At 41.1% G+C, this 26,072-nt stretch overlaps 1 protein-coding gene across 13 annotated transcripts in view; it reads right to left on the bottom strand.

Annotated features, from left to right (window-relative positions):
• AIG1 (androgen induced 1) overlaps positions 1-26,072 on the bottom strand; it is a 245,402-nt gene that overhangs the window by 162,957 nt on the left and 56,373 nt on the right. For all 13 annotated transcript variants that reach the window (XM_086708023.1, XM_086708031.1, XM_086708029.1 and 10 more), the window contains exon 2: positions 24,124-24,279. In XM_086708023.1, the coding sequence (XP_086564149.1) occupies positions 24,124-24,279 (156 nt within the window). The remainder of the gene's footprint in view (positions 1-24,123; positions 24,280-26,072) is intronic.

Genomic DNA, 26,072 nt, shown 5'->3' with positions numbered 1-26,072 from the left:
TGTTGATATGATGAATTATATAGATTTTTAATGTTAAACCAACCTTTAATACCTGGTCATTAGGTATTATCATTTTTATATATTGCTGGATTTGACTTAATGACATTGTGTTAAGAATTTTTCTCTTGTCTTTATTAAGTGTATCAATCTGTAATTAGGTTTATTTTCTCACAGTGTCTTTTTTTTTTAAGTTTACTTATTTATTTTTGAGAGAGAGAGAGAGAGAGAGAGAGCATGAGAAGGGGAGGGGCAGAGAGGGAGAGAGGGAATCCCAATCAGGCTCCGCACTGTCAGCATGGAGCCGGATGCGGGGCTCAATCTCACCACCGTGAGATTGTGACCTGAGTTGAAATCGAGAGTCGGATGCTTAACCAACTGAGCCACCTGGGTGGCCCTCATAATGTCTTTTTCTAATTTTGGTGCCAGGACAATGGTGACTTCAAAACACAAAGCGGGAAAAGCTCCCTCCTCTATTTTCTGAGGGACTCTGCAAAATTAGTATTCTGTCTTCCTTACTTATTTGATATGCTTCTCTAGGGGAGCTTTCTGGACTTCTAAGTTTTGTTATGAGCAGATTTAATAATGAATTCAATTTCTTTAATACATATAGAGTTTCCAGGCTTTCTGTGTTCTCTTGAGTTACTTTTAGTCATTTTTGCCTTTTGTGGAATTTTCCCATCTCATTGAAGGTTTTGAATTTATGAAGTGTCCTTAATATTCCGTGATGGAAATCAGCGAATGCTACAAATCAGGAATTTTTTCCCTGGAGAGCCAGTTGTTAATTACTTACTAGCACACCACTGCTGAGAGCTACTTTCTGTTCGCCATAAATGATCATTCATGGTGTCCCGACCACGGGGAAAGCATCGTGGGGTCAATACTTACCAGTGCAATCGGATCAATCCTTTAACCCCTACCATATATTAAGGGGACTGCATGGATCATTACAAGTGAAGTGACTTTCAAGAAAGTATGAGTCACCTTTCTTAGCGTCACACTAGAAGGTCAAGAGGCCCAGCTAACTGAGCGATCAGCCTTCTAAATAATTCTTGAGATATAAACATGACACAGATGGCAGTTTCTTGGCTCCATGCGCTGATGTCCTCTTGACAGTATGGTCATCAGCAAACCCAAAATAAGTTTGAACTCTACTACCGGGGCATGAATATGAAACAAAAATAGGTTCTCTGGGATAGGCCAAGTGCTACTGAAACGTTCCACTGTTGTGGCCAGCGATTCCTCCGCGTGCACCTGCTGCTTCCCCGCTGCCAGGACCAGAATACTGTACTTGAACTGAGAGTGGAAGGAGCTCAGGCACTTTCTAGTCCTTCAAACTTCCCAGACAAAGTACTTGTGTTACAGCTGGTCGTTGAGGCCTCATTTGAACCCCTGGAACAATTAGCAATGAATGCGAAAGAAAACTGGATCCACACTTCACCTCCTTCTATAAGGAGTCTCTTATACGGTATCAGTAGAAGCCGAAGTTAATCAGCTTTAGTCCACTTCTAAGAAGAAGCTTTACTGATCAGTGGGAAATTCGTGGGAATTCAGTAAAACCGATTAGAGCACAAAGGCTGTTGCAGAGAAATTTACCATGAAGGAGGCCAAAGAGAAAAGTCACTTATCTACAGATTGGTCTATAGAGGCCATTTACATGATCTCAAACATCCACTGTTGAAGGAAGGAAGGAGGAAATACACGAATACATCTTTAAAGTCTTTAGCTTCAACAGGAAAGGATCCTATGAAAGTGTGTTTCCTTTAAAAGCTAATCTATTAGTACTCAGACTTTACCAAATACCAATTGGGAAAAAAAAATTTAATTCTGTTTTGGGCTCTATTACTTTGCCTCCAGACTTGCTTTGTTATGATTTGCTTTCCCATCACTTCTTTCCCTGGGAATACGTGCTGCGAGGTAATATGTAGACGTATTTCCAGTTGTGATTTCTCCTTCCAAACACACAAAGCGTGAGAATAAGCTGTGTGTTCTGGGTGCTAGCTGGCTTTGTCTCTGATGGTCCCCACACAGAGACAGACTGTCTCATTTTGACAAGGCCCTTGTCTTCCTACCCTCCAGGTCTAGGAGATCCCAAGTCCTTATGTGCTTTCCTGGCTGACCTCCCTCAGCCACACCCTCAAATGCAGCAATGCTCAGTGAAGCACAGACCCCTCTGGAACGTTAGAGTAACTTCTGTTCCAGGGTACAGTTAGTCTCCAGTATCCATTCCTGGAACCATGACCCAGATGCCTCTACTTGTAATTATGAGGCTATGAGCACCATTACATTTTTCACTCTGTACATTATGCTCATAGTACCTTAAAACCAGAATCTGCATTTAGAGCGTTCCTAAAACACACATCACTGCCTTTTTTCACAGCCTTCAACTATATTTACCTATCCATTTAAGGTAAATAAAAATATCCATATTTACCTACATTTAAGTTCTTAATTATCTCTTCTGACTGAGTAAATAATGTGAGAATAAAAACCCAGCTCTCATGGTGCCCATGTGATTTGACGTCCGCCTTTCTCTCTGACCTCCACTTGTACCACATTCTCTCTGGCTCCCTAGGCTCCGACTGGCAATTCATTCCTAAAACTCATTAAACTCTTTCCTGCCTCAGGGTCTTTGCATTTCCTACTCTTAATGCCAGGAATTCTCTTACCCCATTTTCACCTGGCTGGATTCTCTGTCCCTTCAGGCCTTGGGGGAGACCTTGCCATTGGCTCCACTGCACGTTATTTTCCATCACAGACCCTGAGAGAAAGTAAGCTGTTGTTGTTGTTCACTTGTTCATTATCCGGCTCTTTAAGAGGAGGTGAAGTGTCAAAAAACAGGAACTTGTCTGTCTTGTTCGCAGCCTTTTCCCCACTGCCTCGCACATAGCATGTTTGTGATGAAACTTCCCGGAGTAAATGAATAAAGATGTGTTGCTGCTTCCTGTATGTCTGTCAGGCTCTACATCTCCCATAGGGGAAAGTACCCTTTCAAGCCTTCAATTTGCTTCCTAATAACCTAAAATTCCTTTTTTATGTTCTCCGTGTTTTTTGTCCTCCTGTCTGTGTGGAAGAGAAGCCCTTCTTTCCAGGGTCATTCTTCCAGCCCATCTCTTCTCAGACTTTCTACCTGCTGGCCCCTCCTTCACCTGTATTAATCTTCTATCACCCTGAAATAATCCTTCTCTGGACTTCTGGATCACGATGGAAGTACTAAAAGCTCTCGTTCCCCAAATCAACCAAACACAAGGAGAATGAGAAACAAAGTGAAGCCAATGCAGTAGGAAACACTGGTAATCCAAATATCAGTCTTTTTGACAGGTTGCTAAGAACTGGGAAAATTGAGCCGGGACGAGACAAGACTCTGATGGAAGAAACAAGATCCAAGGGTTCTCTGGTCGAGCGAGCAGAACAGAGAGATCGCTACAGGCGGCATACTCTAAGGGACACCTAATGACCCTTGCTGGGAACAGGAGGAGGTCTGAGATGCATGGGAGCACCAGGGAGACGTTCTGATCCCTGCGTGGCTTCAGGTGTCAGCAATGGTGATGCTAAATGTGGGAACAGGCCAGCGTATTATCTCTGGAGAAGCAGGATGTGGGGATGTTAGGTAAACAAGAAAGGATCTGCGGTGGCCAGCCTGCACGCTCACCTGACCAACACAAAGCTTCCCATCACCATATAAAATGGTTGTGATCAAAACGAGAGAGATCACATCTCTCTCAAGGAGAGAGAGATGAGTGTAGCCACTCTCCAGAGGAGGTGGTGGTGGAAAGTAGGCAGAAATTCAAGCTGCCCTAGCTCACTTCTGTCCTTGCACAAAGAGCTGGCTCAGAAAGAACACACCCATTTGAGGATGAGTAATCATAAGAAAAGAAATAGCATGGAATGTATTCATAAATACCACAAAAGGGAGAGAGAGAGAGAGAGAGAAGGGGGACTATGACCTCCCCCGGCAAAAGGCACCTGAACAAGACAAACTGGAAAAGTTATTAATTAATGATCAAATGATTCTCCATTAAAGAAATGAGGTCAAAGATGAAAATTTGAGATTAAATAAAGAAGACAGACAAGATAAGAGGGGAGAGTTTAAGAAATAAAGTATAAAAATATAAAGCCACATAAAACTGAAAGTCACATTATAAGCAGCAAAAGGAAAACCTGCCTTTGGTTAAGATGGTTGGGGGTCAGCTTTCTGCAGTGCTGTGGACTAGATACACCGAAAAACCCTCCCACTGGGAAACACTAGGTGCTAAATAAATTACAACAAATATACCTTCAAATGTATTGCTGAGCAGACAAGAAAGGAAGGGAAGTCACTGGGAGTTAGTGGGGGGGAAAAAAGACCCATACGGACAAGAACAGAACAGAGACAAAACCAGAACAGTAGCAAACACAGAAACTGGGGCTGCCCTGGGGGCCAATGGCCCTACTAGAATCAGAGTGCTCCCTGCATGGTGGCCACGGGCACGGATGAGCCGGGCCTCGGGCCCACGCAGATTGGGGGAGCGGGCCCTGAGGGGTCAGAGCTTCAGTGAAAGGGCAGGCTAGAGAAAGTGCCTTCATCAGGCTGGATATATTGCTTTCTAGTCCGAATTGCTAAGTTTTTTTTAAAGTCGAAAAACATTTCATTTCACTGAATTTTGTGCCACGCCGAGATCGCCATTTTTTGTCCTTCATCTTTGATTCATGTAAGCTGAGTGTGGTTATTCACAATGACTGCAAAGTCAGAGAACAGCTTTTATGCCCATATCAGGTAACTGTGGTGGATACTGTAGTGCCTCTCCCTGATCCCCTCTTCAGGGTCCATGCGTCCAGCCCCCAGATGTTGGGAATATTGGTTTTTGGCCACTCTTGAGCTGCATCCCCCCTCATTGGGAACCGCCTTGCGCGAAGTCAGGCCCCTTCCCCAGGGGAAGTCTGAATCCAATGACTGACTGATGCAAGGAAACAAGCCCCCAGCCCCTCTGTCTCCATTCAGGGAAACTCTAAGGTCCCAGGATGCCTGTTATGACTGCAGTGTGGGCCATCCTCCCCTTCTACCCGCTACTGTCTTCCTCACTTCAGAACAGGTGTTTCTCCCAAGAACCCCCTTCTGCATGTGCTCTCCAACCCTGAGCCTGTTCATAGGAAGCCCAATCTAAGACCATGCCATGCATGGATAAGCACAACAGACAGACATATTTAAGCATGAAAACATTCTTAATACATCACTATAGAGAAATGCATAAAAAGTAAAAATTATTTGTAATCTCGCCCTGTATAGACAGTCATTGTCAAAAGGATACGTAATCCCTTAAAAGGTCTTTTCCTATGCATGTAAAGTGCATTCCATTAATTATTTTAGAAAATTAGATCATACTTTGATTAGTCTCCTGCAATTTTTTTTAAGTTTATTTAGAGAGAGAGGGGCAGAGAGGTTGGGAAAGAGAGAGGGAGAGAGAGAATTCCAAGAAGGCCTTGTTCTGTCAGGACAGAGCCCAGTGTGGAGCTCACAAATCATGAGGCCGTGACCTGAGCTGAAACCAAGAGTCAGACACTTAACTGGCTGAGCCACCCTCGTGCTCCTATCTTCTGTGGTTTTTTAACTTAAGAAAGTTTTAAGGTGATATCCCAGTTTTCTTAAGCACTTCATAGTGCCACACTGTATGATTATGCACTATAATTACTCAAGCACTCACTAATGCATATGTATATTCATTACAAATAGTACAATTTCCAATAATGCTGCAATGCTTTGTGATGTGTGTGTTTTCATGCACCCAAATCATGAGTACCTCAGAGGAATAAGTCACTAGAAGTGAAGCTCCTGGATCCGAGGTCACCATTGCCTTTTGAGCTGACTTTCACAAAGGCTCCTCTGTCATTCCCTGCTCCCAGTGCCTACTGCCTTTACCCCGGTTCCAGGCCACGCTGTCCCTGTCCTGGACTATTGCCGTAGCCCCTTGGCTAGAGCCACTGGCATCAGTTTCCTTTAAATTCTATCCATGCTTTATCTTGGCCTCAGAGTTATCTTACTAAAAACATTTAAGAACTTCTCAGTTTAAAACTTCCAATGGCTCCCCCTTGCTTGCAGAATAAAATAAAAACTCCCTTTGTGATCTGGTCCCAAATTCTCTTTCCAGTTCTCTTCCAGCTTCTTCCAGGAACCCAGTCAACAGAATATGTATAGTTTCCCAAACTTACCACATACTTCCAAGTATCCATTCCTTTCTGCTTTTTGTAATAGCAGCTTGAAATGCACTACATTTTTTCCCAAAATCCAAGCTCTATCAAATGTTAGATATCAGTTGTGCAGCTGTCCCCACCACCTAAAAAAAACCCTACAATTTCTCGTCAAAAGTAATTACTTTTTTCCCTGACCCACTTCAGGCCTCTGCTTATAACATGAGCCCATTTAACTATCTCCTATGTGTCCTTTCACTTGCTGGCCCCTCTAAGCTGCTGAAGGCTCCGTCTGCTCTCCAGGCCCCTCATCTGCTGCCCCGTCTGCCTGGAATGCCTCCCACCACCCCTCCCCGCTCATCCTTACCATGTAGAAGGGATCAGAAATAGCATAAGCTCCAAGAAGCCTCCCCTGAGTTGTCCCTTTTTCTTGCATGTGCTCTCATAGCCCGTTATGTTTTTCCTTCATAAAGCTAGGCATAATCATGATGAAATAAGTGACTGTGTAATTACTGGTTTCTCTTCCCAGTGGGATGTGAACTTGATGAGAGAGCAAGGACCAGTTGATTTCCTCTCTGTTGCATCCTCACATCTCCCTTGGCGCGTTCTATGTTTATTTCCTGGCTCTTTATTTTGAAATAATCAAAGACTCGCAAGAAGTTGAAAAATAATACAGAGAGTTCCTGTGTATCCTTCACCCAGCTTTCCCCAAGGATAACATCTTACACAAGTATGGTACATTTTCAAACCAGAAAACTGACATTGGCACAGTACTGTTAACGAAACTATAGACCTACAGACCTATTCAGATTTCACCAGTTTTTCCAGCCACTCATTTTTTGAGGGGTGTATTGTACCATGCAATTTTACCACATGGACACAATTCTGGAACCTCTACCGCAATCAGGATTCGGAAGAGTTCCATTACCACAAAGTCCCTAATGCTACCCCCTTAAGAGTCACACCCTTCCCCAACCTTGACCCCAGCCACCTATGGATCTGTTCTCTGTCAATATATTTTAACATTTTGAGAATATTATATATTCTGGCTTATACCTTTTCAGTTTGTACTATGTATAGGTCAGGGGCTTCACAAGCAAAATATTATTTAAGAGTTACAACTACCCTGAGGCAGCTACTATTATTTTTATGGTTTTATGGATGAAGAAATCAGCTTCAGAGAATTTTAGTAACTTTTCCAGGGTCAAAAAGTGGCCAAGCCAGAATGTGAGGCCAGACAATGAAGACCCCAGAGACAATGCTTTTAACCTTTCTTAATACTTATTACGCATAATAGCATACTCCTTTGAAGGAATTAATAGTTGAATGAATGAATGATTAAATGTCAAAGACAATTTCATTTCTAAGTCCACTAGCAAGGCCTGCATACAGCAGGAATTCAATGAATGTTTGGTCGAGTAAAATGTTTGGTTAATCATTCTAGAAAAATCGAAAGAAAAAGGAAGATGGTGACATGTGGAGAAAAATCTCCAAGCTGCTCTTCTGGATCAGCCATGACATACAAAGCCATAGGACAGTAGCATGGGATGCAGAACAAATCAGGAGAATCATTCTTGTCTTCGCTAGTAATAAATGCATTAGTGGAATCTCAAGCATCTCAACAACAATCATTTGGCCAAGTAGGTCTTCCCTCTGGCAAATTCATATTCACAGGATAGAGAAGTAGACTATTTGCTGGTCTTAACTGATATTCAGGTCTTGTCTTGCACCTTGGAGCCATGCACCCTTCTTCCTTCCTCAAAGCTTACTTAATAAGCTCCCGTCGAATTACTCTCATGTCATCTTTGGGATGTGAGTCTTCCCCCAGAATACCAGCTTATGGGGCGGGGTGCCTCTGACCTGACATCCTCAGACTCTTTCGCCCAGGGTCATGCCCTGTGTCATCCCTGTGCCTCCAGGCTGAAACCACACCAGTCAGGCCACATTCTTCTGGTTCTGTCTCTTTTCAGTTCTCAGGCATCTCTGTTTGATCTGTTTCAACAATGACTGAAACATGGAAATGGAAATGATCACTTTTTCGTTCACTTCTATTTCCCATTAAGTGAACCCAAATTGCCCGGGGTTGGCTTCCGGTGGTAGCAGCCTTCTTTTGAAAGTGTTTTTCATACTGCATTGAGAGTGTCCTGGCGGTGGGGGGCCTGGTTAGGAAGGTGGTATGCACTGTGAGGGGGTAGGGTGTAGGGAAGATGAGCCCCTAAGGGGGAAACTGTCTATTCTATTTTCTGGTCACCCATCAATGGATGAAATAGGGGAAAAGAACTACTAAGGTCCAACTGATATGATAAGCAAGAATCAGGAATAGTTGAGACTCAGATGGGCAACTACAAAGATTATAGCCAACTGCACAGATGGGATGAAAAAGACAATCAAGTACTCCAGTAAAATGCATAGTAATGGAGCTGGAGCTGATAAACACATGGAAACAGTTGATGTTCTTTATCTCCACAATGGCAGAGGTTAACCCTGAGGTATCTGGCACAACCACTTCTTGAAAAGAAACTTCAAGGTGAGATAACTTCTATTATTGAGACACTGATATAAAGGAGATTCAGTAGGAGCCACAGGTGAGCCCATTCTCTAGATAAGACATGTGTAAAAAGGGAATCAGAACTTACTTATATATCCAGCTGGTGGAATAAATGCTCTGAACTTACTCTCCCAATGAAAACTGCCAGCATCAAAAAAAAAAAAAAGCTTCATAACATATTCAGGTGACAATGTATTGTTTCTCTTTCATCCTTTCAATGTTTCTTTCTGCAAATACCAGACAACAGGCATACATCCACACATATAAATTCCCATATGTTCATTTGTGTATGTGTGTCTCCCTTTCTTAAATATACATATCATACTATATAACCTTGATTTTGTTGTTTCATAACATACCCAGGAAGCATGAAGCACCTTTCAAAATAAACCACTATGTCACAAAAAGTAATGAAACTGTAGATGTCAAAATAAAGTGAGTGAGAATCCCAAGAGATCAGCAAGCACAGAGGCCAGCTGTCCTCCAGAAGTATCTGTCAAACCACAGTGACCCTGAGCTTATCTCTTGATGCCCTGTGGAATTCAGGAGATAGGAGATAAAGACTGCCCAAGGTGGGGGACCCACTCCTCTGCCTAAAGCTGGTACCCCAGAGGGTTACTCCTTCAGTGAAAGGGTGACCCTCAACTCAGCAGAGAACAGGGTAATAAGAAAACATGCCTTGGGGTGCCTGGGTGGCTCAGTTGGTTGAGTGACCGACTTCAGCTTAGGTCAAGATCTCACAGTTTGTGAGTTTGAGCCCCGCGTCAGGCTCTGTGCTGACAGCTCAGAGTCTGGAGCCTGCTTTGGATTCTGTGTCTCCCTCTCTCTCTGCCCCTCCCACACTCATGCTCTGTCTCTCTCTGCCTCAGAAATAAACATTAAAAAAAAAAAAGAAAAGAAAACATGCCTGCTAGAATCTTAGTGCTGTATTGAGAAGAAAGAGAAAGAAAAATTACCCTGAAAATTCATAACCATAAGATAGCCATCAGAACCTTAAGATGGCAATCATGTAGGTTTGTGGACTGATATGGGCTTTTGGGAAGATGTAGCGATCTGAAACATGTGTTCTTTTTAAGTTCATTAGGAATATCAAAATATGCCACCATTTAAACCAAAAAGCAAGTTCAAAAAATTTCAGAGTATTGGCATCTTACTGATCATAGCTTCTGGTCAAAATGCAGTTGAGTCTGAAATCAATAATAGAAACATAAAAATGTGTATATATTTGGAAATATGAAAACATACTTTAAAAACTTAGGGATAGAACACAAAAATCAGAATGGACTGTAGCAAATATTATAGACAAACAGTAATAAAAATGGCAGATACAATTCTTGTGGGATGTAGTTAACATGTTTAACTGAGGGAAATTTGGAGGCTTCTATACTTATAGGAGAAAATAAAAATGCATAAAAATTAATGAGTGAGGTATACATCTTCATAAGGCAGCAAAGAATAGCCAGATGATTAATGAAATAGAAAACAAACATACAAGAAAGGATCAGTGAAGCACCTTTACAGGTGCAGGAGGAAAAACCTGATAAAATGTGGCAATCATTCTTGATAAGAATTCTCAGCAAATAATAATAAGAATACTCCTTGTTAGGGAGTATGGCACCCCAGGCCATGCTCAGATTCTCCTGGGTGGAGGGGATCAATGCATCTTGGCACACCTGTATTTCATCGCAGCATCCCGTTTAGGAAGTTTGGTTTATTTATTTTTTTTTTTTCCTGGAGAATCTCTTACACACGTGGAACAGGAGAATGTACAAGAATGTTCAGGGCAGTATTGCCCAGAACTGCTAAAAAATTGGAAACAAACTGAATATTCATTAATAATAACACAGATAACTTTATCTGGTGAAAATTTTAAGGACATGGAAGATCTTATAAGAGATCAATTTTTTCCTCTTTTGTGCAAATTTCAACCCTCTGGTTCAGTAGTTACTGATTCTCACCAGAAAATGTGTATCCACCACCTACACAATTTCCAGGTGAACTGTGTTGGAAACTGTGAGTGAGCGGACTCATTTCTAACTTATGACATAAACCCCACCAACAGTACATTATTTTCCCCTGAAGCCTTTTACCAATATTTGACTCTTTCCCTCTACCTTCTGCTGCCTTCATGAACCATAAGAGCTCCTTCTGGGATTTTGGATGGCACCTCCAAACATACTCTTGGAATTTCAAGAACTCGTAGCCTCTAACCTTTCGAATGAGTGTTTGCGATGGGGCAGCATACTATTTTGTTAAAAGATGCTCTCATCTCACAGGACATTCTCTGTGATATGAGGCCATTTTTAGGGCAAATGCAAAGCAACTGATGCTGTTTATGTGTCATCCAGCTAAACACTGTTCTAGATACTCTGTGTCTTTCATTGTCCTTCACAATAACCCAAGTGAGTTAGGTGTTGTTGAGCCCACTCTTCATGTTAGACAACCAAGATTTTGGGAACCTATGAAATCTGCATTAGAAAGTGGTGGATCCAGAATTAAAATCCAAGTCTGTCTCCAAGGCTCATGCTCTTTTGACGACATCTGATCACCTTATACCTCACACAGGTGAGATCACCACATAAGGTGGGTCATTTTTGCATTCTCATAACTAACCTTCCTTTTATCGATTCAAAGTTTTAAATTGATCCATTTAAAAATTCTTTTTTTCAAGTTTTTTTATTTATCTTGAGAGAGAGAGAGCAGAGGAGGGACACAGAGAGAAAGAGAATCCCAAGCAGGCTCCATGCTGTCAGCGCAGAGCCTGATGTGGGGTTCGAACTCACAAGCTGTGAGATCACGACCTGAGCTGAAATCAAGAGTCGGGCACTTAAGTGAGCCACCCAGGCGCCCCTAAATCTATCCATTTTAAATTGAATTCCACTCCAAATAAATTGAGCAAGAGGCCTTTCCCTCTGTCAAGTGACATCAAATGATATAGGTAAACATATCCATAAACCTCGCACAAGACTATTTTTATTATGTTAGAGAAACACTGCTAATCAATTAGCATTGATAGCAATTTATTTTTCAAAGAACTATTCAGACCTCTTGTCATCATAAAATCACTGAATAATCAAACTCTTGCTCTCTGTATCTCTCTTGCTTTTTTAATAAAAGGGAACTGTAGTCTGTTATTAGATGCGATTACATTAAAATGAATATCCACAAGGCAGCTATAAGTACACAGGAGAGACATCCAGCTACAACTTAAAGTTACCACCTGAGAATAAAATTAAGAAAAATCTAATTTAATAGAAGTTAATTAAGTAATTAGAACATCCTTTTGTAGAAGCATCCTGTGTTAGGTGGCTATGGATCAACGACGGCTTATACTCAGTGCCTTGGGTATAGTATCACAATGGCCTGACCAGAATACTATTATAACAGTGGAATTTGAAGCCTGATTAAATGAACTACAGGCTGCCCAAGAAGCATATGTGAACAAGGGTAAAGTGATCATCATAGTGGGTTTGGTTTATGGATATAAAAGAGCAAGAATGGGTCTCCAGCTTTGTATGGAGGACAAGCACAACTCTGGCCACCCAAGATAGCATTCCAGTCTACCCAGCAAGTCAGTCCCTCTGGTGCAAAAGGACACATCAGACTGTAGTAATTTGACCAGCTGCAACTAATATCATCCAATTACTGTGTCTTGCTTTGAATTTGAGTTCACCTAGAAATCTGGCTGCCCTTTGTCTTCTGCAAATTGTTCTGGTTTGGAGAGAGTTTATGCAGATTCTAGTCTGACAATTTTTCTTGGTAATTATAAATTACTCGATCATCTTTCTGAGCTAAACTTTAGCCTGCAAACAATTAGTTAGCATGAATTCATTTACTGAGAGAAGGATTACCTTAAATAGACTGACAAAATTGTGTGTCTGGGTCTTTGGTCCTGGGCTACAGTGACCTTTGAGTACAGTCCCAGCATACTGGGACACCCACAAATGGCCGCTTCACTCTCTCTGAATTGCTATGGAGATAGGAGAGGAAAATGGCTAAGGTTTCCTGTGTTTTGTTTAGTTTAGATTGTACGCACAAACCAAGTGGGAAAATACGTGACATTTCTGTGCAGTTTGCAATGCGGAAAGAACTTTTAGAAAGGGTGGTGCATTTGCGTTTTAGCATCCATCAGATGAACTAGGTATCAATCTTATCTCTTCCTCTATGAACAATTTAAGTTTTAAATATGGAGCATAAATATCTGTAAATGATAATACATTTGCAAATGAGAATACATGTGAGATTTTCTTATTATGAAAGCAATAAATGTTCATTGTGGAAATTTGTGTGGACTTTTGTTTTTGCCCTTTACACTATTCTATCATGATCTATGCTGTGTAAATAAAGTGCAAGGAGTCAACAAACGAAAGTTCATCTTTGGAACCAAAATGGCTCCAAGAGGCATATATGCAGCCTGAGTGTCAGCCCTCGGTCTGACCAACAGCACATCAGGAGTTTGTTCTGGCATTTCATCCACCTGAATTTTTTGTCATCTGCTTAAGCCCCTCTAGAATTGCTGATCAATTATGGATTTTTGCTTTTTTTTTTTTTTTTTTTTTTTTTTTTTTTGGTTGAGGACCACTTCTTGTCAATTAAGAGCCAGGAGGTTATAGTAAACTAATTATTTTACTGATCAGCCCTTCAAGAAGGTGTCAAATAGGGGAGAAACATGTGTTCTGATGCTGACCTGCAAAAGTAGCCAGGAGAACGGAAGAAAATCCACTTCCTGTGGATGATTCTTTTTCCCTAGTGCTTTCTTTCTTTTTCCTTCCTCATCACCGGTTTTTGCTGGAGACTCTTCAAGCACAAAGCATTCATCAAACATTACTGACCAGGTCCATATGGCCGGTAGGGCTGAACAAAGCAAGAACCTACGGCCGGAGGGTGTGGCAACATCTTGCCTGCCCTCAGGGAGCCCATTCTGTGCTGGTATCACAGCCTCAGGGATGAGTAAGCTTCCTACTGCCTCTTGTTTTTGTAAGATCCCCTTTGAGAGTAAGTAAAATTTTGTGAGAGCATTTAACATAGTGACTGGTGCGTGGCACTCAATAAATTTTCCAGAAAGCCTTTGAAGATTTCTCCCTATTTTCCTAGCTTGCCTGGCTTTGCAAGATAAAATGTACAAAAAAGTTATTCTGTGTATCCTGCAAGAAAATAGAGAAGACACTTATCCAAGAAGGCAAGATTATTAACAGGCGGCCTCGGCTGAACGATGCTGAGGCCCAGGAGACTGGATCACATTGATGAACTGATTTGACTTAGACCACCTCAAATCCTTGTTGAAAGCAGGTAGAGGTACAAATTATAAATTTAAAAAGAAAAGCAGATTTGACTGAAAACCCTCTCTTGATAAAGCAGAACAAAATGGCTTTCAGGAATTCTTAGTAGAATATTTGCTGGGTAGGCACAGTTCATTTGTTAGGATACCCATACAGAATGTGCCGGATCATTTCTTGCCAAAAATATTGTGTAGCTACGAACTGTGCTTTCTTGGAAGCCCAGAGATGATTTACAGATGACACTGGATACATTTGGTAACCATTTCTAAAAACATAGCTAATTATTTCGATAAAACCTGACTTTCACATATTAAAAACAAGCACATTGGATAAGTGTGGTAGCTTAAATCTGTACTCAGCGGCTGAAACAAGAAGACAAGGCAGGAAAGATGTTCTTGTTTGGGCCCAAATCTGTACTTTGCAAACTGGCCTGTAAAACTATATAAAACCATTGATCCACGGTGTGAAATAATACATGAAACGGGAACAATAATACGCACAAATGAACAGCTTTTGTTCAATAGCCTCAAGGAAAATGATAAACAGTGGCTTTTGATCCAGATTCTGCATAACTCCCTTTCTTATTCTGATGCATTCTCCTAAATTAGAAATTGTGGTCAGCTCAGAGCTTATGTACATAGCTAAAAATACCTATTAGGCAAATGATGAAAAGCAAAGTTAGGTCTGGCTTGTCAAAAAGTTTAGAGCACTTGCTAAGAGCAAGCACCCCATTTGTCAGTGTCGGGGTTGAAGTCCTGGTTGCACCACTGACTAACCGTGGACCTCAGGCAAGCAACTGTAAAGCGGGAAACCCCATCTGTAAAACTGTAAAATACAAGCATCTTCTGTGAAGTAGGAATGATGGTAATTTCTACCTTTGGGGGCTATGAGGATTCAATACACAATTAAAGTAAAGCCCTTAGCACTGTGTCTGTCCCCCAGTAGCATGCAGCATAAGTTGGTGCTCATTATGAGATTTCTTCCAGCCTCTTGAGTTGTTTGTGGGTTTTGCCTCTATGGGAAGGGAGATGATAAGTGTCAGTAGGTGCAAATGGAACTGCTCTTTCACAGGCTGGAACAAAAAAGAAAGGCAATAGCAAACGCCTCTGGGTATGTGTCTTCTTTAAAACTCTAAGGTAATCACAGCAGGAAGGAGGTACAGGTAGCGTTTCTGAATATTCAGACAAAAATGTTACTATATTAATGAATCTAGGGGCTGTTTTTCTTTGTTCACTCCATGCTAATTTTGACAGCATCCCCACGGCATGTGCGTGCTTGTATTATTTTCCGGGCATGGGAGTGCTGAGGCTTCTTCCTGTTTAGTTATTTGTGCTTGTGTGAACTAGGTCATTCTTTTGTATTTTTAAAATTTTTTATTTTTTTAAATTTATTTTTCAGAGAGACAGAGACAGAGCGCGAGCAGGGGAGGGGCAGAGAGAGAGGGAGACACAGAATCCGAGGCAGGCTCCAGGCTCTGAGCTGTCAGCACAGAGCCCGATGGGGGGCTCCAACTCACAAACTGCAAGATCGTGACCTGAGCCGAAGTCGGACGCTCAACCCACTGAGCCACCCAGGCGCCCCCCCCAGTGTAGATTTTTAAGGTGAAGAGAGGGGATTGGTCCTCCTTCAGATTAAGTGGCAAGGTGATCCAAACAAATGGGCACAGCATGCTCATCCCCATTCATGCCATCCCACGTGGGCACGCCACCACGTATTTTCCGAATCTTCTCATTTTACACCCCTCCCCGGTCTCCCACTGGTGAATGATGAACAGAGTGGCAGGGCACCCAGAGGTGCACAAAAGCAGATTGGGAAGGAAGAACTCTTTCTTGTTCCTTCTGGGACATGCTCCCTTCATGTTCCTCCCGTCCACCAAACTGGCAGTGCAGTCCAACACCCAGTGTGTGTGTGTGTTCCTTTGTGTGAATGGAGCACAGACGTAACCTACAGAATAAGGGACATTCTGAAGAGGGAAACCGCTTGGGAGTTGCTCTTCGGAGGAGTGTGGGAGACAGTGAGTGGGGCCACAGGGCTACCTGTGAGCTACGGCTCCGCGCAAGCTCTCCCCTCATTGACCCCCAGCTCCTCGTCTTCCCACCTTCCCACCTGTCCCCCGACACATGCCCCAAAGTCAGAATTATGCCTCACCTTTTGTTCCTAAGAGAGCTAGAAAAAGGCATGATGAATGAAAGTCCTATCCAGGACTGGCTATTTGCGGTAAGATAGGCGAATCGTTAGCATGGTCATCGCACAGGCACAACTAAAAGTTAATAAACCTTGCGTGGGTGGAAAGTCCACTAGCTCCTTCCTTGGGGGGAAATGTTCCTTCTGATGTCGGCTGATGTGACACAGCACATTTTGATCCAGCTAAAACAGGTAAGAGTTACCTCAAAACGCCCACAAGGACTGTAGTAATTTCAGAACACCCACACAGCAAATCATTGTTTCTTTTTCTACAAAGAGGGAGATGGGTTTGGGGTAGAGGGATGAGGGAGAAAGGTAAGACAGAAAGAGATCAGGAGGAAGAATGATATGCAGAGAAGGAAGAAGAAAAATGAATGGTGTTCCTTTCTCCTTTTCTTTTTAAATCAGCATCTAATATTGAAACTTGTTCCTGGTTCTCGAAACAAGGGCCTACAAAGAGTCTGATTTGTGGGGGGGGGGGGGGGGGTTGTCTTATTTTTGAGAATAGGAATTGTATGCCTATTTTATACGCATCACATTATTAATGTTACCAGAGATCAATTCTACCTTTTCTCAATCACATACTTCCAATATATTTTTTACTTATGGATATAAATATGGAAAAAAGGTATTTTCATTTCCTGAGATACTTTTGTGGCCCTTTGGCCCAGAGAGAGTGGGAACTTGGTGAAATGACACCCAGTGCATGATCATTCTCTACAATTTATACGGGACTATTAAAGGAAGATTTTACTCATTGAACATGGTTTTCTGCATATATGGGTTGCTGGTCTGATGTAGGGCCACCTCGTACAAATCTATGGACTTTCAGAAACTGAACAGAAACGATTTAGTCAATTGTGTAACATATGGGACTTTCTTTGAGAACAACTTCTTCAAATATCAGATTTTGATAGTCGTTTATAATAATACTAATGAGAATGTACAAAAAATGGTGCTGGCAGAGAATGAATGGGAAAAAAAATGCTTTTCTTGACTAAGACAGAAAATGTCCGTGATTAATCTCATCAGTTTGACTGTATCTATTTTTCATAAAAACATACATAGATGAACAACAAATTACTTAAAATCCCGTTGGTTTTTACTTAGTTTACATTTCATAGCCATTCTCAATATTTGTTACTTATCATATTTCTTGAAACTCCTGGTTTTGTTTGGGCAGCAATGTGCCCGACCTATAAAGATCAATCTGAATTAGTTTAAGCCCTCATGGTAAGTGAATTCCCTTCTCCCAGCCTCCCATGCCACTGGTTCCACCCATGTGACTGTTCTAACCAACAAAACTCATGGGGAGGTCTGCTGATGGGGCCTATAGGAAATATTCATTTGTCTGATGAAGAGACAAACATATGCAGAGAGCTCCCTCAAGAGCTTCTTCCACATCCTGCCTTGAACATGGCTCCGAAGGAGGTGATGTTTGGGGCTTTGCCAACCCTCTTGAGACTGTAGGTGGCAAGTCCAAGGACAAAAAGCCAACGTTCTGGAGATAAAAAAGTGAACAATAAAAAATGCTTAAGTCTCAAATGATAACACTGAGCAATGCCATCCCGAAACTACCTGCTTACAGGTTTCTACTTTTGTGAGATATTAAATATCTTTATTGCTTAAGCCACAACTGGATGGATGGATGTTCACTCAATAAATACTGAATTATTTAGGCATCACTCCTGATGGTTGGGTTACAGCAGTAAATCAAACACACAACCTCCCTGGCCTCATAAGGTATGTACCAAGTCAGAGGAGACATATGCTACAGAAATGAAAGGATACACATATAATGTGCCAAGTAGTGGTAATCATTACGGAGACTATAAAGCAAGGCAAAGAGACTGAGAGTAATGGAAGGCTAATTATATTGATTATTCATGGAAGCTTTTCTGAGAGGTAATCATTTGAACAGAGACTTGAATGAATTGAAAGAGTAAGCCAGGTGGAGAGCTGTGGGTATTCCGTTACTTGCAGCTGAAAGCATCATTAACTCATACATCCAATAAGTCTGTAGTCATTCTTCAAAACAGAGCTCCGATATCATCATTTCTGGGAAGACTTCCAGGACCTCCCACTCACTAAAATCAATCCCTTCCTCTTCTGGACTGCTTCTGCACCTTAGACCCATGCACTCTTATACACACCATGCCTTCTTTTAATTTACTTGTTGATATAGCTTATAAAGTCACCTTCTCCAGGCTGTGAGACTCTTGAAGGACAAGATCCATCCTTCCTGCTATCTTGGCTCTTAGCACTATCTGCTTACCTAGTAAGCTCCATTACCCATAAATCATTATTGACTTGACTAGAACTGCTGTCCTTTGAATGTTCTGGATATAAATGTGTGGTTTCCACTGTAGTGTGATTAAAAGTGGGCACCTATAGAAAATATTGTTAAGGAGTGATTATTTTTTGTGTGGAAGAAATTTATCTTGCAAGCATTGAGAAAGCTGGCTGCTGTGAGTTGGCATGAATGTGTACAAATCAAATAGGTCACTTAGGCAGAAAAATCTTTGGTTTCCACTGAGGAGAAAAAATATATCTAAGATGGTTGAGAAGCAACCTGGTTCCCTCTCATACATCTGTCTAATCACATTATGTCCTTGGTCTTTGGAAAAGGCAATCCAAAAAATGAGGTAAGACCACTCACCTAGGTTAGGTGATTATAGTCTCCTGAGTATTTCTCCTGGTAGGGGAGGGAAAACTTAACCTTGTTTATTGATCTTGAATGAATCCTCATCTGTGAATCTTCCCTCTTTGGAAACCCAACTCACACTCATTTCAGTGCAGGGAGAAGGCACATGATTTCCTCAACTCCAAATGAACTAGGTTTTACCATGAAATATGACCTAGCAGATATTATATTTTTAACTTCAAAGGTGAGGAGAAAGGAAAAGGGCATTTGAAGAAACTTAAAACATCAATGAAGTCTTGAAAAAAACAAAACAAAACAGGAAAGAGTTTGGTTTTAGGTACCTGTGTGAAAATTTAATAAAGAGAGGATCAGCGGATATTAAGTGTATTTTTATATTAAATCCAGAGTTTGTAGAATAAAGTAAATAATGTGCTTTAAAAATGTTTTCCCTTAATATCAAAACAGAAGAAAAGGCATTGGCTTCATACAGTCTCAAATAGAATCAAATTCCCTTCCTTTATATGTTACATTAACAGATATTAATATTAGTAATTAATATTAATTGTTTGCTTTCCATGTAAGCCAATCTCTTGCTTGAAAATCAGAAAGGCAAACAATGTTTTTTAAATTGTAGGGATATGATGATCTAAATTTGTATGCTTCACAAAATTTTTCTGAAGAATGGCTCAGAGTTAGCTAGTATGTCAATAAATAAAGACTCACTTTTTGAAAATAACTGCTAGATACTTTTTCTTTAAGTTTGCATTTGAGATTTCTAATTATGTTTTCCATATTTCCTAAGGGAGCAGGTACCACACAGTCCCCATCACAAGCAAAAACAAGTTTTAAAGCAGTCTAGACTAGGTTGGTACATATAAAATCTTCACCAAGTCTTTACAAGAATATACTTATAACACCAGAAATGGTTACTGAACAAGTAACTGAGGCTAAACTCAGGTAAAAAGCCCAAATTCTAGAAGATCGTATCTTGGCACATGCTGGTTTGCTTGGGGATACCCTGGGTGCCCATCCCTGGTTAGGACAACCCAAATTTCTAGGTCCTGCTTGGATCCACTCCCCCTCTATACAGACAGGGACATCCTCATCTTTACCCATCAATCAGTCAAGGTCAGTTTAGTGACAGCCTACCTTCTGTCAAGTGACAGAAGAAACAAAGAGGTACTGGGGAGGTGGTGAGATTTGATTCCATGTCCCATAGAAGCTAAGAAGCTGCAAATAAATGGGATGCACGCACCTGAATGAATGGGAAATGTATGATGGTTCTTTGCCATTAAATGGGCTGCTTTGGATAGCAAATGGGCTGCTTTGGATAGCAGTTGGAGACACACTTAGAATTTTTGAGAGAAACCATTTCATACTCATCATACTCATTTTGTTGCTCCTCTTCCTCTTTATCTTTTTGTTTGCTTGTTTGTATGTTTGTTTGTTTGTTTGTTTGTTTGGTTGGTTGGTTGGTTGAAAGCCTTAGCCTATTCTCTTAACTAGAAGAGTATCTGCCAGCACGAAAGTCAACAAACTCACAGGAGACAAAAGACATTCTTGGTTTGATTGCTCCTAATAAACTTCAGTGCTTCCAGACCACATAATGTCATAGAGTTATTTGTAATGCTTCTTTAAAAGGGTGACAGGGTTCAGAAATAAACTGCACATGGTAAGAAGAGCCTCCCATGGGTTATCCCTGCAAAATGAGTTGCAAGGCTTTGGGAGTGGTGGTGGTTTCCGGCCATTAGCGTTACTAATCAAGGCCAGCTTTGCATTTATGGGAATCTGCACAAATCAGGATGATACAGGCTAGGCTCACTCAAGCAACTGCCTAATTTCTTCAAGGTTATGCTCAAACAAAACTTTACGCCAACTATCTTTGATTGGAATGCTTCATTATTTTTATATATCCGAGAGAAAGAGTTCATGAAGTAGATGCATTAGGTCCATGGGTCACAAAAATCGTATTTATTGCTTCATGCCCACATCAAGCAATTACTGTCAGCTCTCAATTAACCTCGTTATTGGAGGAAGCATTAGTGGAGACAATACGAATCCTAGATAACCTACCCATGTCTTTCTTGCTGCCACAATTGCAGTTGAGGTGAGAGAGAGAGAGAAGGAAAGAGAGATAATGGGAGCAACAGGAAAAGCTTGGGGCTAAGAGGTCTCTTCAGGAAAATCGGAGTAGAGGGTGCCACTCTGCCCCCTTATCATGCCCCTTGCCTTTCTGCCCTGCACCGGGAAGCAAAAATAACTTTACTTTCTCTGCAAACTTCTGGCTGACAAACAAAAGGTGGGGGCCCGAAGGAGCCACGAGGGAGTGGAATTCTGTGAGGCTGGCAATCACCTGGCAGCCAGAGCCTGGAGGCCTCGGGGGACCACAGGCAGGTTCTAAGCCGAGGCTGAGCACCTTGCTGCCTAGAAGCTCGAGCCATGCCCAAGGCTCTCCAGGCACAGGTGAGTGCTTGGGTGCTTTGCCCTTTAGGATTCTGTGTCAGTCAATATGGCAAAAGGTGTTTAATTACAAATGCTATCATTAATCGTTTTCATACATGATAAGCATTCTCACACTATAGATGCCTACGGGTATAAGGACATGTCCGTCAATCAGGTTCCAGGCATTAGTGCTGTTCCCATCCTTCCGATGAAATGAACCCACTGGGCTGAGCACCTCCCTCCCAGGCCAGGAGCCACAAGAAGAGTAAAGATGACACCTTTTCAAGTGATTCCTAGTGGCACTGCTCTAGGGAGGGTTCACATTTTAACAAGGGAGAAAAGTTCAGTGATAAAACCACACTGAAATTCCAGACCCTACTGAGCAAACGGGGTATGGGAGAGACACAGAAGGGGCAAGGGAAAACCTGTGAAGCCACAGCAAAGGTAAGGGCACACTGGAAAGGAAAGCTGGGAAACAAAGTTGGGGAAAGAAAGGTGAAAAACCATAAAATTTTATTTTAATGAAAAAAACCCAGTTTGCATTAAAATGCAAATAAAGAGACAAATTCATGTCCTTTGTAAATATGACTTTGCTATAAAATTAGTGGAGTCTGGGAAACAGCTAGTTACCAGGGTTTGGTTTTTCTTTTTGTGTTTTTTGGTTTGTTTTTTTCCTCAGGATGCATTTCTGTGTATTAGTTTGAGAAACCGGGAAACTGGATGCAAAAACTCAAATGATAGAGTAAGAAACAGTGGGAAACATCTGGAGATTTCTGGAGAACATTGCCCAAAACTCTTCCTAATACCAGAGAGACAGAGAGAGAGAGAGAAAGGGAGGGAGAGACAGAGGGAAATATAATAGAGGGACTTCAAAAGTTCAGTTAAGAGAAAAGGCTAGTGGCTCTAAAAAGGAAAGTGACTCATATATTAACAGGGAAGATTATAAAGAATGTAAAAAATGGACTATAAAATATCAGCAAAAAATAAGAGTTAAAAAAGTAAGTGAAGCTGTTCATCTGATTCATTATTCTTCTGTGAAGCTTCCCACCTGGGAAGGTGTATACAAATGCAACGGAATGTGATATGACTTCTCAGTTTAAAAGGAGGTGTGAAATTAAAGGTATTATTACTTCTCTTCCCTTTTTCAAAACACAGAGAAAACCACAAAGTTAGTGAAAACAGAGGAACACAGCAAATGTAACCAAACAAATAAGCAAGCACAAAGTCTCCCATTCTTGTCACAAACCATGAAGCATACGCGACTAACTTCAGGAAGGACACTGAAAGCTGAGAAACATCTCAAGTCCTAAGCAGGTGCAAAAAGTTTCTGGCCAAAGTAATGTCAAAAATGTCTAAAGGGCATATGCAATGTGCCTTTGATGAGAGTGGCAAGAGGCACAATTTAATCCCCAGAAACACAGTTGGGCACCACACAACGGAGAGAGAGAGGCAGAGCTAAGAGAAAATGTTAATACTGTATTCCTATTTACTTTTGTATTGTGTTACTGTGTTCCTCTTAGCCAAGGAAGACTTCCAGAGGTAATGACATACCTAGAGAAATTCCAAGGGAACAATCCAGTAAAAAGAAACAAAACAATACACAGACTTGGATATTCCAGATAATTCTTTCATGCACCAAGTACAAATCTTTATACTTTGTGCCAATGGAAATTTTCTCTTAGATGACTATTCTGATAGAAAGCATTTGAATTTTCTATGTCAAGTCCAAAGAAGGAAATACTAAACAATAGGTAAGGCATCTAATTCTGTCGGGTTAAGTAACAGAATTTGAGAGATTTGTGAGATGGTTTCAATCTGAGCACCCATTTAGGTTTTCAAAGGAAAAAGATGAGGGATCGAGCAGAGGAGTGTGACCAGATTATAATAATCTCCTTGTGTTGAGAATGAAATGAATGTCAAATGAAAGGTCTGAATTTGAATTAGGTAACACACTCTTCCTTATTTTCACAATTTGCGACCTGTAAGAGTTTTGTCCCTCTTTTCATGCCTCTCCACAGGTTACAATCTATAGAATCTCATGGGGCCCTGGCCTTTTAAAGAAACACAGTTTATGTATAGACAATGGACGATTAACAGACCTGTGAAGGAAGTCACGCAATGGAGGGCATCTAACTGAAAATAATGAAAATCAATGAAGCCAGAACAGACCCAAACATTAAGCAGCATGTACTTAAATGATATTAGCTAATGGCACAGTTGGGTGAACGAAGCAGTATGAGCTAATGTTGACTTCCTCTCTCAAGTTCAAAAACACTAGAATGGTCATAGACCCAAGGACCATACATTTCAAATTTGGGCTGCTAGAGAAGCTGTTATGGGTTGAACTGTGTCTCCCTAGAATTTATATGTTTAAGTCCTAACCCCTAGTACCTCAGAAGTGACTATATTTGGAGGAATGGCCTTTAGAGAGGCAATTAAGATCAAATGAGGTCATTGATGGGCTCTACTCTGGTCTGGCTGATGTCCTTATAGGAAGAGGAGATTAGGACATGGATACACAGGTGAGGACACAGGGAGAGGAGGCCATGTACAAGCCAAGGAGAGAGGTCTCAGGAAAAAAAAAAAAAGTCAACACTGTGAACACCTTGATTTCAGACTTCGAGTCTTTAGAATTGTGAGAAAATAAATTCTGTTGGTTAAGCCCCTCCCTCTCCCCCCGCCCCCCCCCCCCCCCGCCAGTCTGTGGTGCTTTGTAATGGCAGCCCTAAGCAGACTAATACAGACACCTGCTAGAGCCCTTTTTTTTTCTCTTAGAAGTGAGCCCTTTTTTTTTTCTCTTAGAAGTCTGAAATAAGACCCTTTAAGTTTCTTTTATGGTTAAATGCATTGTACATCATACTCACAACCCCGACAGGAAAGGCCAGTACGGCTAACATCCAGTCCCGGAGCGAGATAAGCTTCTTGAGCTGCCTTTCTTGTTCTTGGTTCCCACTTCCTCTAGTCAGAAGACTGGAAAGATCAGTCAGCACGCAAATACCAAAAAACACAGCCTGGATGACCTGGAGGGAGACAACAGCTCGTGTTAGTCCATAAGATCTAAAGAGACCCCAGCTGTAGGACAGCAAACAAGCTACAACTTTGCAACATGACACAGGATAAGAGATGATCAGAAGCGTATTTACAGAGCTGGCCCTACAAATAAAAAAAGAATAAGATATTTGCAACTTGCTATCATAGGTGAGAAAATTCATCCTAAAAACACTGCTTCTGTTTTTGCTCACCTTGGGACAAATGCAAACTCTGCATGCACGTACATGTCTAAAGAGGCCCAATACAAAGCAGTGTCAAATATCAAATATCATAACGACATGTCTATTATTTTAAAATATCACATCTGTGGGGTCATTACATTGACTAGTAGGGTTTAACAAACATCTAAGAAGTGCAAAGAAAAGAATCAAGGTAGCCTGAGTAATAAATGAGACACTTTTGTCTGAATGTAAAGAAAACTTCCAATGCTCTAATCTCCTAGATTTGGAAAGTTCTCCACCAAAGGAAGTGGTAGAAAGCTTCTAGTCCTTGAGTCACAGAGAAATCAACTGAATGCAATAATCAAAACTGGTACAGAATGATTTTCTGTTGTCAAACCTGAACGACAGGACCTCCTTCTCAGATTTTCTGTTCTTCTAAAATAAAATCTTTCCAGAGTAATACAAACATAGATACCCATACCATATTCCCCAAAAAAGTTTTCAGTTGTACATTCCCAAATAAATTACAAATTAAATTACTTACATCAGCTACGTGTAACTTGGACTATCTCAGGGGAGGACATTGAAATACTACAATTCAATAATCTGTGAAATTCCTAATGTGGGAGCAAAAGTATCGATGATCCAGAGCTGTGGGTGGAGGCAGGAAGCATACTGTAATACAGCTTGGCAAATGATCATTCAAATTATGGAAAGGGCAGAAAATATATTCCCTGGGCTCAAAAATCAAACCCATTTAGCACCAAGAGTAGATTCAGGGTAAGTTTTCTGGTGTCCTCTACCAGAAATAATTCACTGATGACAGATTTGCAAAAGATACAATGTTATTCACTACCTCTTTAGAAAACAACAAAAAATTTTTGGTAAATTTCCATCTTGGCAGCGGAAAGGATCTGTGAAAGCTCTGTGGATGAGTTCCTCATTGAGGCACAAAACGAAGGGAAGAAGGACCCTCAAAATTACCAGCTTCCATTTAGCATAGCGCTGACACACTTGGATTGTCAAATTACTCTGTTCAAATTCTTATCTAAGCCATTTTGAAAATTCCAAATAATGGAGATTCCATTGCTGACCTTAGTCAAATAAACAAAAACCCTGCCGTATTTTTACATATAATACAATTACCATGTTATTCCAAGTTGACCAAATCCTGCCATTATTTGCCAATGTTAGCTAAAGTTCTATTCCTTCTCATAACTTAGCCTGCCTTTCAGCTTCAATGACTTAAGGTTTATTGTTATGCTTTCTACAACAAGAAAAAGCAGAGGAGGAGAAGCTGAGATGGCCATAACTGAGCATGTTGGCAAGAATCATGTTGTGATGACCAGAAATAATTTTAATGACTCAGGGAATAATTTCACACTTAGGAAAACTTTCCATAACATATCTTATCGCTGTAGATGTTTGATCTTTATGTCGACCCTAAGGGGTTTTGAGAAATTGGAGTGGCCAGGCTGGGGAATAATAATCTCCATGCCAATTTGGCCTGTGGACATAGTAAAAGGGGCCCTACATGATCAATTACTAGGGAAACACAAATGTAGACCACAATGAGATAGCATTTTTCAACCATATAATTT

This window comes from Puma concolor, chromosome B2 (assembly GCF_028749965.1).
Source record: "Puma concolor isolate L17-30 chromosome B2, mPumCon1.1.hap2, whole genome shotgun sequence".
Classification (NCBI taxonomy): Eukaryota; Metazoa; Chordata; class Mammalia; order Carnivora; family Felidae; genus Puma; species Puma concolor.
Note: the sequence above shows the minus strand (reverse complement) of the source record. Positions and strands in the feature narration are given on the sequence as shown.